This window comes from Eptatretus burgeri, chromosome 3 (assembly GCF_056783735.1).
Source record: "Eptatretus burgeri isolate ZD-2024b chromosome 3, Ebu_testis_v1, whole genome shotgun sequence".
NCBI lineage: Eukaryota > Metazoa > Chordata > Myxini > Myxiniformes > Myxinidae > Eptatretus > Eptatretus burgeri.
The window spans coordinates 52,796,560-52,811,480 of NC_140963.1; the positions used below are offsets into that span (position 1 = coordinate 52,796,560).

At 42.9% G+C, this 14,921-nt stretch overlaps 2 protein-coding genes and 1 pseudogene across 5 annotated transcripts in view; 2 read left to right on the forward strand and 1 right to left on the reverse strand.

The window, feature by feature from the left end:
- Nucleotides 1–14,921, forward strand: part of CFAP91 (cilia and flagella associated protein 91) — a 125,410-nt gene that overhangs the window by 8,968 nt on the left and 101,521 nt on the right. The gene's annotated exons all lie outside the window — the stretch shown is intronic.
- LOC147029882 (profilin-3-like) overlaps nt 1–14,921 on the reverse strand; it is a 55,377-nt gene that overhangs the window by 6,193 nt on the left and 34,263 nt on the right. For 2 of the 4 annotated variants that reach the window (XM_085873353.1, XM_085873354.1), the window contains exon 10: nt 10,436–10,785. The exons of 1 other annotated variant lie outside the window; for it this stretch is intronic. In XM_085873353.1, the coding sequence (XP_085729479.1) occupies nt 10,672–10,785 (114 nt within the window). In that variant the 3' untranslated portion in view covers nt 10,436–10,671. Of the gene's footprint in view, nt 1–1,206; nt 2,402–10,435; nt 10,786–14,921 lie in introns of those variants that run through there. One more of the 4 variants, XM_085873356.1, reaches the window with a different exon arrangement.
- On the forward strand, nt 11,626–11,769 carry LOC147029883 (signal recognition particle RNA; annotated as a pseudogene).

Here is a 14,921-nt window from a genome sequence, read left to right on the forward strand (position 1 = left end):
GGTAAATCCCATTTGGCTGCCAAACCATGTGACCTATGACATCATATTTGTGACCCTTTTGTTCCTCCTAGATAGGTGGTATGCCTGGTGTTGGCTTAATGGTTAGGGTGGTGGGCTTGAGGATCCCAGGATCCTGAGTTCAAATCTTGCTCAGCTGTTGAATTAATACCAGGTGGGGTTGACTGCCTGTCATCCTTCTGTGGTCAGCAAAATGAGTGCCAGCTTTCTGGTATCCTGTGTCGGAGTGGTGACCCGTCCAGGATTGTGCTCAATAGCCGAGTTGACTGCTGAGGCAGCACCAATGCTCTGCACAGTGTATGGTCCTGATGGATGGATGGGTGATCATATGTGTATAGTTTTGCCTCAATCTGTTCAGACATTTCAGAAAAGAAGATTTTTGAAAGTTTCTTTTTTTTAAAAACTATATGGCTGCTTAATCACATGACCAATGGCATCATCAAAAAAAATTTGTGGACCATTTTATCCCAAGACGACCTTCAAAAAATTTCATAATGATCGGATGTGGCATTCCACATATGCAATTATGACGTCATAATAAAGGTACCTATGGTGCCATAAAAAATATCACACTGAATCCCCATGAGGAGTACTTTCAAATATCAGGTGCACAACTTCAGTGCAGATACACTATTATGATGCATGGACATATTTTTAGGCCAAGCAGTCTTTGAGATTCCCCATTGGCATTAAATTGAACTTCGACAAAAAATCTATTGAGGCAAAATTCAATTTTGAATGTCCCAGCCGGCTCCGAGATACTGCTCGGAAATTGGCAGAGAAAAAAAACCACCTAAGTGGTGGTTTCGTACTCCTCGGGATGTAAGAAACTCTGGGGGACCATTAAAATTGGGGGCGCTAATTCTAATTGCAGAAACAAACCCTACACCAGGTCTGTCTCCTTCTATCCCATATTGGGAGGTGTAATAAATCGGTGAGTTTGGAACAGAATGATGAAAAGCCCCTTCCATGGGAGGTCGTGATTTTAAAGCAACTGCTCACCTCTAACAAGAAGAACTCAGACAACGAGACAAATTTGACGAAGTGTCTATTTGCAATAAGGACGCATCCATAACAAGTACTCCAAAATAGAGAGACAACTTGGAGTTGGGTTTATATGATTGGAAAATGATTTTCATCCGTTTATATGTTCAGCGCCTCGACCCTTCTTTCCAAATTTCTCCGTACCTGCAGGAAAGCGTTCCTGTCCTTGCCCACGATTATCCCGACCTCAGTGGGTGAGATCGCAGCCAGAGGGCCACCAGGCATACTGGCCCACACGGCCTTGTTTTCCGTCCGACCGATGATCGCCACGTCTTGGATCTTCTTGTTGGTCAAAATTTTCGCAACAAATTTCTTCCAGTCACCCATTGCTGCCTATTCGTGGGGGAACGAAGCACGGCGACGAAGGTGGTGTGTATGTGACGTACACGGATGTGAAACCACGTGGCGGGTTCGGAAGATGTACAGATCGTAGAAAGGATGCAGCTGGACGACCAGAGTGCGAGCTGACGATTGCGTTACCTCGTGCTTTGTGACGTCATTTAACTCCGTGGCAACCGCCGCACGCATTCCGATTCGGGATAAACTAAACTGCTAAAAGATCGTCAAAACGAATAATTTTGCCAAAAATGTAAACGGCGTTTATAGTTTAACTCGATTCATGTTTTAAGGTTAAAATATAAAGGGAAATTAATGAATTTGAATTGAATGAGTCGCCGTTCTTTGAAACAAGTGTGCGTACCTCTGGGCCTCCTGGCAGCCCATAAACAAATGCGAATTTGAGCTCTTTACAAACAAGTTCAGAACTTTTGAAATGGGAAGTCAAAAGTGAAAAGAAAAATTCGTTTCAAAGACAAAAAAAACAACAACAACAACAACAAGATTTCCGTTGCCATGGTATCGGGGACCACGAGGTGACGCCAGCTGGAAAGTACAGGACAACATAGTTTCAATGCGATACGGTGGTTCGGCAGCAGAGAAAGGAAGGCAAAAGAAATTATATGATCACAATGAGAAAAAATATTTTCAGTTATGAAATAATGAATCGCCAAACCATGGCGGGAAAGCCGAGAGGTACGCATGCTCACTGTGTAGCCTGGATTTGAATTCCGACCCAGCTATAAACTGTCATCCCGGTGTTTCGCAGGCAGGCTGATTCATCAATGTGTGTGCCGTCTCTCGGATGGACGATAAATGATGTCGTATCTGCCGGAATCCTTTACCCCTCTCCCTCTTTCTGACACTGACCCCTCTCTCTCTCTCTGATCCCTCTCTCCCCCCTTTTTCTTCCCTTCCCTCCCTCTCTCTCTTGCAACCACCCCCCTGGCCCCCACCCCTCCCCCTCTGTTGAGGGGACTAGCATGTACAAATCGGATTCGGAGTGAGCAAATTGGTGGGGTGCAAAGGTCGCTGCATATACGAGCATGTTTCATACATGCATGCAGGCAGACCTTTGCCAGGAAGAGAGCATTGGTTTTAAATGCTCCTGCCCCAGGTCTCAATGTGTGTGTGTGTGTGTGTGTGTGTGTGTGTGTGTGTGTGTGTGTGTGTGTGTGTGTGTGTGTGTGTGTGTGTGTGTGTGTGTGTGTGTGTGCGTGCGTGCGTGCGTGCGTGCGTGCGCGTACGTAGGTGCATGTTGCTGTTGTTGTCTGCTATATCCACATGTGGTGAGTAGGTTTCAGGAGGTGAAATGGAGACCTTCCAGATCTCGAAGTATCCACCTCCATGTATGTGTGTCATTGATTGGTATTTACATATGCGTGTTTCAGCATGTGGAATGGAGTCCTCCCAGGGGTGGGCTCAAAGTATCCATCTTCATTTCAGTAAGGGGTCATGATTTATGGACCAAACTGAAGTTTTCTGTTCTCAAAGTTTTGTGCCAAGGGCTCTCATCAGGATCGTTACTGAACCCAGGACAGCTTCCAACTGTAGTTTGTTTATAGTAATATTCCCAGTGATGGTTGTTATGCCTGGTGTTGGCTTAATGGTTCGGGTGGTGGGCTTGGGATCCAAGGATCCTGAGTTCAAATCCCCCTTGGCTGTTGAATTAATACCAGGTGGAGTTGACTCTGTCTGTCATCCTTCTGAGGTTGGCAAAATGAGTGCCAGCTTGCTGGTATCCTGTGTTGGAGTGGTGACCCGTCCAGTATTGTGCCCAATAGCCAAGGAGAGTGCTTTGGCAGCACCAACGCTCTCAACAGAGTATGATCCTGAGGGATGGATGGATGGTTATTAATATCTCTTTTAGGTTATTTGTCATCATTCCTGAAACTCCAACTATCACTGGTACAACTTAGGCATTCTTCAGCTTCCAGGATCTTTTCACTTCATGCTTAAGGTCTTGGTATTTGGTCATTTTATTGATTTCTGCATCGTTAGTCCAAAATTACTTGTATTAACAATTCAATGAGCAATGCTTTCTCTTTTTTTCGTCCCTAAATGTGATATCTGGTTGCAATGCTTTATTTTTGATGTTCATGCTCGATGGGATAATGCAGTCCGACATGAGCAGTACTTCCTTGTTTTCAGTGATTGCTTTTGGTTCAAGTCTCCCTGACTTTTCTGGAACTGGGATTTTGACATTTCTGCAGATGTGCCAATAAATTCCTCTACATTCCATACTGTGCCTTTGTATGTACAACTGTTCTGACATGAGTTATTTACATCCCGATAGGAGGTGGCTCGTTCTGTTTCTGCCTTGCTGAATCGACATTTGCCCGATTGACTCATTCCTGACATTTTCTTAAAGCCATTTGTGTAGTGTCTTTGATCTTGGACATTCATAATGATTCGTTCTCCATCCCAGTTGAGCTGATCTCTTCTTAGCCATTCCCATGAGTATCCTTTGTCTATACCCATTCTGTCCAACTCTTTTTTTTTTCTTTTGTTTTTAATATCGTCCTGCTCTTTTATTGTTCTCCCAGTTATCAGAGTAGATTTGTTGACATTTCGTTTTATATTTTTAGTTTCTTATGCGACATCCTATATTCGCGAGGTGGGTTAGGGATACCTTTTGTGGCTTTCTGCCTTGGTGTTTGCATACAACTTGGATTCTGTAATCTGTTTAACTTTTCACGTACTCAGCCAAACCTACAGTTGTCATTCTGTGCACTTGGTTGAGTTCCATCAGGCCGTGACTACCTCCTCATCTCAGCAGGTACATTGCTTTCAGAGAGTATTCACACCTCTTGAGTTTTGTCACCTTTTGATGTGTTACAGTCTGAATTTAAAATGGATTAAATTTAAATTTTTTAACCTCCGCCATCTTCGAAGATGGATGGAGGTTACTGTTTTCACCCCTTTGTTTGTTTGTTTGTTTGTGAACAGTATTACGGAAAAACTCCTTGACGGATTTCGACGAAACTTCGTGGGGGGGGGGGTTAGGTATGGTCCAAGGATCATGCCATTAAATTTTGGACTTTGTTCCCCCCCCCAAAAAAATTGTTAGAGAAAATTTTTTTTTTTTTTGCATTTCTACATGTTGATTTCCAACCCCCCCCCCCAAATTTTTTTTTACCCCCCTGAAATTTTTTTTTTTTGCATTTCTACGTTTTAAGTGATTTCCAACCCCCCAAAATTGTTACCCCCCCCAAAAAGAGAATTTTTTTTTTTTTGCATTTCTACATGTTTTAAGTGATTTCCAACCCCCCCCCAAAAAAAAATTGTTACAGAAAAAAAAAATTTTGCAACTTTTTTTTCAACAAAATTTAGATTTTTTTTTTTTTTTTTGCATTTTTACATGTTAAGTGATTTCCAACCACCCCCCCACCCCCCCCAAAAAAAAATGGAGAAAAGAACTATAACTCTCAGCACTGTTGACATCATATTTAATGAATAAGATATAAGGTTCACTTGAGTGACCCAGCAGTATTGGCGGCGGAGGTTTTGCACTCTCCCGAGTGCCTCCAGTTTGTCACTGTTCTACACAAAATGACAGTGAAAACATGTTTTTAGAAATTTCTACAAATTATATTAATTGGAAATGAAAACCTGAAATGGTTTGCATCAATAAATCTTCAACCCCTTTGCTATGACGCTCCAAATTGAGCTCAGGTGCATCCAATTTCCTTTGATCATCTAGCTGTCTCCACAACTTGATTGGAGTCCACCTGTTGCCAACTCAATTGCACATGATTTCGAAAGAAAGAAAGCAGAAACTCCACCATGAAGTCAAAGGAACTGTAAGTAAAACTCCGAGATAAACTGTGAGGAGGCATAGATCTGGGGAAGGTTATAAAACAATTTATAGAATGTTGAAAGTTCCCAAGAGCACAGTGAGCTCCATCATTAGGGAATGGAAAGAATATGAAACTACTCAGACTCTTCCGAGAGCTGGCAGTCCGACCAAACTAAGCAACCGGGCAAGAAGGACCTTGGTCAGGGCGGTGACCAAGAACCCAATGACCACTTTAACAGAAGTACAGAATTTCTTGGCTGAGATGGGAGAACCTACCTGAAGGACAACAATCTTTGCAGCACTTCACAAATTTAGGCTTTATCGGAGAATGCTCAGGCCGAAGCCACTCCTGCGAAAAAGGAACGTGACAGCATGCCTGGAGTTTGCAAAAAGACACGTGAAAGACTCTGAGAGCACGAGGCAAAATATTATGTGGTCTGACGAGAAGAAAATTTAACTCTTTCGCCTGAATGCAAAGCGCTACATCTGGCGGAAACTGAGCACAGCTCATCATGCATCGAACACCATCTCAACTGTGAAGCATGGTGGTAGCAGCATCATGCTATGGTAATGCTTTTCAGCAGCTGGGAGACTTGTAAGGATAGAGGGAACAAGGAATGGAGCCAAATACAAGTACATACTTGAGGATAACCTGCTTCAGAGTGCAAAATATCTTAGACTGCGGTGAATACTTATGTTCCAACAGGCAATGACCCCAAGCATACAGCCAAAGCAACATTGGAATGGCTTCAGAACAGAATGTGAAAGTCCTTGAGTGGCCCAGCCAAAGTCCATTCTTAGAATCCCTTTGAGAATCTGTGGAAAGACTTGAAGATTGCTGTTCACCGACACTCCCCATCCAACTTGACAAAGCTTGAGCATATCTGAAAGGAAGATTGGGAGAAAATCCCCAAATCCAGATGTGCAAAGCTGATGGACATCCCCAAAAAGACTTGAAACAGTAATAACTGCTGAAGGTGCTTCTACAAAGTATTGACTCAGGGGGTTGAAGACTTGATGCAAGACATTTCACCTTTTTATTTTTAATTTGTAGAAATTTCTAAAAACGTGTTTTCACTTTATCATTATGGGGTATTTTGTGTACATCAGTGACAAAAAATTTAAATTTAATCCATTTTAAATTCAGGGTGAACAACAAAATGTGACAAAAGTCAAGGGGAGTGAATACCTTCTGAAGCCACTGTACATTATCGGGATGCATTGATTTTTGTAAAACGTGTGTATAGTGATGAGTTTTCTTGTTTTGAGATCAAGTTTATTGATTTCTGATTGCGGTCAGTTTATTATTCCACAATTGTATTGAAATACTGGTACTTCCGCAGTTGGTTATTTATAGATTTTTTTTAGCTTCGATTTATTTTCTTGGGGAAAGGTATGTTTTCAGGATAAGCCTCATTCTACGTAGGTATTCTTAAGTAATTGTTTTGCACATTTGTTGGTGACGTATTTGGTGGTCCTCTTCTACTTAGAGGTATTTGTGTTCTGCTTTTGTTTTCTAGTTCCTGTATTGTTGTGTCTGGGTCGATTTTTATGTTGTTTATCTTGTCCGAACGTGCACTTGGCACACTTATCTTGGGAAAATTCCAGACAAATGTTGTCGGCGTACCGTTTAATTTCAGTTGTTCTGCCAATTTTTAATCGTTCGGCGCAAAGAGTTTAAAATAATCTACGGAGAGTAGATGTGTCACCTTCCTTGTTTCTTTGGATGTTAGGGTGTATCCATGTCCTTACTCATTAATGAGATTGCTCAGTGGTTCCAGGTCCAAGCAAAATAGGATGGGTGAAAGGTCGCTTCCCTGAAAGATCCCTCGACGTATATTCACCCCTGGTATTTTGATCTTTCCTTTCAAGTGCTGTAATATCAATGTGGTATTCCAGTATTCCATTGCTTACTCGATCAGTTTCATGATTTGGGGGCTGATCTTGTATTAGCTTACCTGCATGCATTTTATCAACCATGAATGTGGAGCAGTATCAAAGCTTTTTTTTTTATAGTCTACACGTAGGGGTACCCACCCCGGCATTGTCCAATCTAATTTTTGTGGGGTGTAAAACACTTCCCTTTACCCCCGAAGAAATGGAATTAAATTATTTTCAATATATATATATATATATATATATACATATATTATCCCTGTGTTGTAAGAGGTGACCAGGGTTGCGTCAGGAAGGGCATCCGGCGTAAAACGTGCCAAATCAGTATGCGGATCATACGGATGATCCGCTGTGGCGACCCCGAACGAGAGCAGCTGAAAGAAGAAGAAATATATACACATATATATTTTTTTTGCCTCAAACATTCCCCGGCAGTCACTGATGTACCTCTGAAAGTATGACAAAGATCTGACCATCTATGAAAAATAGCAACAGACAGACACACACACACACCCCTCCTATCGTATTCTACCCGGCAATGCCTGGTCTATTTTTTGTGGGAGCCTAAAACACTACAACACACAAAGAAATGGGGTCGGGGAACTTAATATTACCTTTCACGTAACTACAAACGCGTAGGCACGATGGAGCGATTTAAAAAAAAAAAAAAAAAAAATCCAACTTTGCTTTTCAATTATTTATTTGTTTTTTGCCTTAAACACTCCACGGCACTCACTGATGAACATCTACAAGTTTGACGAAGATCCGTTCAGCCATCTCTAAGAAAAATCACAACAGACAAACAGCTCTTATAGTATAGATCCAGGCTGTGGACAATTTGTTTCTTCATGTATTGCAGTTTGAGTGTGGCCTGGTTTAGTAGTAAGTGGTCTATTGTTAGGTTGTGGTACATCATTTCTGTGATTATTCTCGTTTGCAGTTTGTATGTGGTTCGTAGATATGTTACAAGTCAATACTTGTATATAATTTGTTTTCAGCAACCATTATCTTGAGGTCTTCGTCATATATTTAATATTTGGTTTTCATTATTTTTTGGATTCTCTTCTTTAGCTTTGGGCTTTGGTTTCCTCTTATGAACAATTGTATTTGTACCATTTCCTTTCTCAGTTCTCTCCATCATGTCTCCGTTTCCATGGTAATGCTTGGTCTCCGTCTCTAGGATATGGTTTGTTCTTATGGCATTGTTTGCCTGTTACTTTTTATTGAATGAGCAGTGCCGCCACAAAGCACACAATATTGATTTCCATGTGGTGCATGTGTGGCAGCTCCACAAAGAGCATGAGATGGTTAATAAATAAATGAACGTATTGTAAATCCCAATAAAGACTAAGACAGTTTTAGCAGGGACTGGTCTCCCCTCCATCACTTTTGTATTTTTTCGCTGTTAAATGTGCCATTTTTTTTTTCCTCACCGGCTTCATAACCAATGACCCTTGAGCAGGCTACCTGTTTTCTTTTAAAACCGGGCCAATCGACAGTATACTGGAGCTGATCATATCACCTGATGGATGGTTTCGAACCAGATTTGGGGGAGAAACAGCAGTTCAAGCTGAGAATCCAGAGGGTGGGGAGCTTGTGCTATTTCTCCCAGCCCGCCTTCAGAAGATCTGACCAGAACTCACGACCGGAGCATTTCCGGCCAGTTCTTTAGACACCACCCACCACCCACTAGGAGGAACCAGTCCCTTGATATTGGAAGCGTCAGTGACGAGTTCACCCGTAGGCCTATCTCAGAGCAGGTCATGCGTAGGGAAACTGTTGCCTGCTGGTTCTAACAAATTTTAGCCGTGGGCAACTAGCTCGGGTCAACCAACCACTATTTATTTTATCCTCCTCGCATCCTCCAAGCAGTTTTCTCCTCATGTCGAACTCTCTCTTAAGAGTTGTTGTTCGTCTTTCGGCTGCTCCCGTTGGGTCGCCACAGCGGATCATCCGTTATGATCCGCATACTGATTTGGCATAGGTTTTATGCCGGATGCCCTTCCTGACGCAACCCTGGTCGCCTCTTACGACACAGGGATAAGAATTGGGTTTCGCCATGATTCCGGGCTGCCCGACACTCTCTCATAGCGCGGCCCAGCGCAGAGCTCTCATCCTCAAGCAATCCTCCAACCCAAGCCTCCGAGTTGCCGGATTACAGGCGCACGCCACTACGCCCGGTTCTCTCTTAAGAGTCTGTCTCAATAAAGATAAATTAAATCAATATCTTTATAGTTTATAAGCACGATTTATTTTCCAATCCAGGCGTTGTCTTCACATTTATTTTTGTCACTTGTTTCATGTGCCCCCTCCCCCACCCACAGTTTCCAAAATACATTTTATTAAACTTTTCCTTTACTATTCCTGTGGTTGTCAGGATTGATCACTTATCCGTGCCTGTGCAAAATTACCAGGAGGCACGCGAGTTACGTTCTCGGCGCATGCAACCAAACTGAAGATTGCAACATTGTTTTCCAAGCCATCATTTGGAGCATTCCGTAATTTAAAGCCTCCACATTCAGGGAATATCATGGAGTGTTAACTCCAGCATCACCAGGTTCAAATCTGGTAGGACTCAACTGGTTGTGTAATTAAAAAAAGCAGGTAGTGGACAAAAAATGGAAACACCTGGGTAAATGAGGGACACAAAACAATGGTTTCTACACAGGTGTGGCCCATGTGTTAATTAAGCAAATAACATTCCAATATGCTTAGGATCATGTACAAAAATGCTGCACAGGGCTGGTTGCCTATAATTATGGCAAGAATAGCTGCAAGTAGACGCTGCCCCACCCCCACAGAACACGTGTGGTCACCCAATGGTTTGATGAGCATGACACTGACGTTATCCATATGTCATGACCTTCCCAATCACCGGATCTGAACCCAATTGAGCATTTATAGGATATTCTGGAACGACACCCGAGACAGCGGTTTCCACTTCCATTAAACAAGTTGATTGACTTTCTCATGGAATAATGGTACCACATCCCTCCCGCAAAATTCCAGATGCTGGTGGACTCCATGCCACTGTGCCTACAGGCCATACATGGTGGCCCAAAGCCCTATAAAGTGATTTTACATTGGTGTTTCCATTTTTTTTGTCCACTACCTGTTTATGGGGCAGGGGTACATGCATAGCAGAATACCTTGAGAAAGAGGTGAATTTTCATGAACACCTTGTACTTTTTGACCTAAAATTAAAAAGTCCAGACCTCAGCCATCATCATATTATGTTTGATGCCTTCATTTAGTACATGAGAAACAGCACAAAATATGTCGAGAAGTGAGGCTGTAATAATCCTGCAGTGGCTCTGCATTGATGATCAAGTTACTCAAAAACACTTTTTTCACGTTTATTGGAATAAAATCAAACAAGGTGAGGTGAATGAGCTCACATCAGAAATTAGCTATTAGGTTATCTTACTCCCAGATACATCGTGTTGAACTGGCATACCCTGCAACTAGCCAACCTATAGCATCATGCTAGTCAATATTGATAATGGGAATCATCTTAAATGTCGAAGAGCAGGAAACACACAACACTAACATCTACCTACTTAATCCTCCTTGCACAATCAATTGCTGAACTTCTCGAGTTTGGCCAGACTGCCAACCCAGTAGCCAAGACCACGCTTCCGCAAATGGGCAGTGAGAAGTAGACGTGCATTGCGGTAGGATTCAGCAGAATTCTGTGGGATTATCAAAATAAGGGAAGGGTGAGAGGTGGTGAGGAAAAATGATAAAATGCAAGTTTAACCCAAGTCCTACCAACATATTTTACTTCCTAATCTTACCAACTAGGGTATTTTCAGACCCCAACTCAGAAGTACTAACTTTCATTCAACCTGCTGAAGTTTCACATGAATGAGGAAACAAATATTTTGATTTGATGATGTTTTGGTGATCAAGTAAACAAACATAAGCATTAAAATAATACTAATAAAAAATAATTGGAGGACTTGCTTGATTCAAATACCATGATGTAATCATATATGCACAGAAATTGAACGAAAAGAAATGGGGTGTTGTTGGACCCCATAAAGGATTTGCTTGTAGCTCTGTGCAGCAAGGTAAGATCTTAAAACATCATCTATATTTATTACTGGCACATACAGGTAAACAAACTAATAAAACATGAAATACATTGACAAACTAAAATAAAAATAACATCAAATTTATGCCGAGAGCCCAAAAAGACCACTGTTGGAAGGACGAGGGTTAAGGGCAACACTGAGATATAACTAAAACAAACCTTGTTTATTTACAGTAGAAAATAAAATAAAATGCAATCATCAAAATCTCAGGACACGTTTGATCGGAAAAAAAACTAGAAGGGCACTCAGTGGAGCGCATACTTCTGCCAGGATGATTAGTTTACATTTTGTATCCCACTGATAGGCTGGATTTGAATTCAGACCTGAACTAAAATTTTATAAGCTTGTTCTCGTCACCTATCCAACTCATCCACCAAGTTTTGTCCGAATCCGTCTAACTATTTGAAATATCGTGCTATATATTGTTTTTGCCCCACCGGGCGTAGTTGCGTGCGCCTGTAATCCGGCTACTCGGAGGGTTGGGTTGGAGGATCGCTTGAGGACGGGAGCTCTGCGCTGGGCCGCACTATGAGAGGCTGCCACAGGGCAGCCCGGAATCATGGTGAAACCCAATCCTTATCCCTGTGTCTTAAGAGGCGACCAGGGTTGCGTCAGGAAGGGCATCCGGCGTAAAACCTAAGCCAAATCAGTATGCGGATCATAACGGATGATCCGCTGTGGCGACCCCTAACGGGAGCAGCCGAAAGACGAACAACAAAATATTGTTTTAGCCCCATCACTCAAATGGTGAAGAATCACTCAAAAAATTATCGGATCTGGATCTTCACCAAAATCAAATCAATTCTTCCTTGTTACGTACCCGACCTGCCCACCAAGTTTCGTCCGAATCCATGCACAACTTTGAGATATTTTGTTCACAAACAAACAGACAGAGGTGAAAACATAACCTCCGTCCACCTTCGGTGGTGGAGGTAAAAAGAAACTGTTCATAAAAAAATAAAAATGAAATAACGAAATCAGGAAAAAAGTGCCATCAGTTACAATGTTGGTAAACTAACTTTTGGTCCACCCGAGGATTACCAGTGCATTTCAAGCTTGACATATGTATGAGTGTGAAATAATGGATAGACGATTGTGGATTTATACATACATGTTGTTGCGGGAATGTCTTTTAAAGGGGTTAAAATTGCATCGCATAACGATAGTTATTTCCATAGTGCATGTTGAGCATGAGCACAAGGTAAAATGACCATATTAGGAAATGTCATTATTTGTATAGAAAGGAGCAGTCTTCCTTCCCTGCATGTTCGTATTTAAAACCGCTCCCCCTTGGAACCTTTATAATGTTAAATGTCCCTCTGTAATCTGCCTTCTATGATCTTTTTGGGGAGAGGCAAGGCCATGGGCACAAGCTTTGGGGCAGACTTGGCACAAAAGGCATGCTCTGGATATGTTCGCATAACTTTCACGAAGTTTAAGGGAGGGGTGCCACTTGATTGATGGCCAATAAGCATGGGGCGGACGAGGCGGGGCTATGTCACGGGGCCGAATAGGTCATACACACGTTCTAGGGAGAAAGCCCGTGGATCAACACATCCAGTGAAGTGGCGAGTCCCCCCTCCCCCCAATGCCTTTCCACGGACCATTATTTGCTGGTCCAGCTCGGGCTGTTCCAGCTATCAGCTGGACTGGGTCGGAGAGCTGCGGAACTCTTCCTGCTACGGTGGAGACACTGCCGATTCCTGCCTGTCCGGTCCTGCAGCCCACGTCTGGGTCGCAGGGTGTATTCCTGTCTTTTCTCCCCAGCCCTTCTCTTGTGGTATGCTTGGATCTAATACAATTAGGTAATTAAGGATCTTCTGTACGTATAACACCCGGAGTACATATTTCGCTTGTAAATAGTACTGCAGAATAGCCACCTTGGCTATTCAATCATCCATTAAAGAACAGATTGGGTTTGAGGAGATAAGTGACCACACAAAATGCATGCCACGTTCAGTGCAGTAAACCCAACCCGCTCATGCCATTTGGTGACTGACTTGAGGGAAGTACCAGCACGTTGCTTATTTGGATGAGACATTCCACCGAAGTATGATCGCTCGGCAAATAGGCCAACAAACCAGTTTAGAGCATGTGAAACAGTGGACCGGCGTGATCACGAACAGTGGTTTATCAGGATTCGGACAAGGCAACTGGCGCGTGCGCACGCACACATGAGCGGGGGTGTGCCTACACATTATGTAAGCATACGAGCCATGCTTCCCCATTGACTCGGGTCGTTCACCTGCATTCGATTTTTCATTTATTTATATTTTCATTTACGGGTGCTTTCGACGGTTCTGTGATGTTTTTTTTTCTGGTGTATCGGCTTCAATGTCCGTCGGCACACAAAATTACCGTGCCTTCCCATCGTCTTGGGTCAATCACCTGCATTTTTTTCATTTATGGATGCTGTCCGATGATTGTGTGAATTTTTCCGGAGTAAGGGCTTCGATGTTCATCGGCACGCAAAATTTCAGCTTTCTACGTCACCTGGGAGATACCGATTTTTAATATCAGTCTGTGAGTGGTTATAAAGAGCTTTACATGTTAGGTGTGTGTGTGTGTGTGTGTGTGTGTGTGTGTGTGTGTGTGTGTGTGTGTGTGTGTGTGTGTGTGTGTGTGTGTGTGTGTGTGTGTGTGTGTGTGTGTGTGTGTGTGTGTGTGTGTGTGTGTGTGTGTGTGTGTGTGTGTGTGTGTGTGTGTGTGTGTGTGTATTAATTAGGTAGGGTTGAAGAATAAATTCTCCCAGGATGTGATTTTCCTAGGTTGTTGCAGATACAGGACTGGCGATAAAAAGGAATCATGCACTTAAAACAACTCAGCTGAACATTCCAAGCAGGCAAAAACTCTGTCTCGAGGAATGACTATCAAAGCACGTCCCTGGGGTGAATGATGGATGGGTGAGAGGTCACAAGATGAGAAAGAGAGAGAAAGTGTGAGGTACATGCTTGGAAACAGGTGTCGTTTTTCTGGCTTCTCAACACGACAAAATATAGAAGCACGATTCTTATTGTTCATGCTGTGTGAATTTGCCCACGTGCTGGAGCAAGACACAAGCCATTACTGTTCAGATGAGTCATGAAGCGTGTACGTTTCTGAGGAGGGAAGAAGAGCGTGCCCCATGGCCTTATCAAGGAGCCTCAGAAATTGTCTCGTCGTATGGTTGAGGAGGAAGGTGGGGGATCGTTGTGAACGGACCTGGTGCAAGAGAGGAGCGGTTTGCAAGTTTGATCGTGAAAAGAAACTGCATGGCGGTTTCTGGGCCCTGGTGTTTAATTTCACCGCCCAAATTGCCTCCTGTACGATTCCCGCCGAGAGAGCAGCTTGGCGCCATTTTGCGAGCTTCCCGCACAGGACGATGCGGTTCGATCGTCAAGTTCTAAAAGACCATCTCTGGACAAAGCTAAGTGCCAGAATGAAGAGGGGGATTTTTCTTTTGTTTTATCCTTACCCTTGTCCACTTTTTTAAACTGTGTGGAGGTGCCTCGACCTTCGGCTGTAAGTTACCTCAATCTTTGATTCATGTTCATTAAACCCCTATTTATTAAGACTAGCATATACCCATGCTACGCACGGAGTTGAATGGGTGGCAAAAGGTGGAGGAGGCATAATAGTTGATGTTATGGGAAGCTGGGGAGGGTGTCATTAGGGATGTGATGGACTATGGTTACCTGTCCTTAGTTTTCTAAAGGACCTCTCTGTGGATGACATTTTGTGTGAGTGTCTTA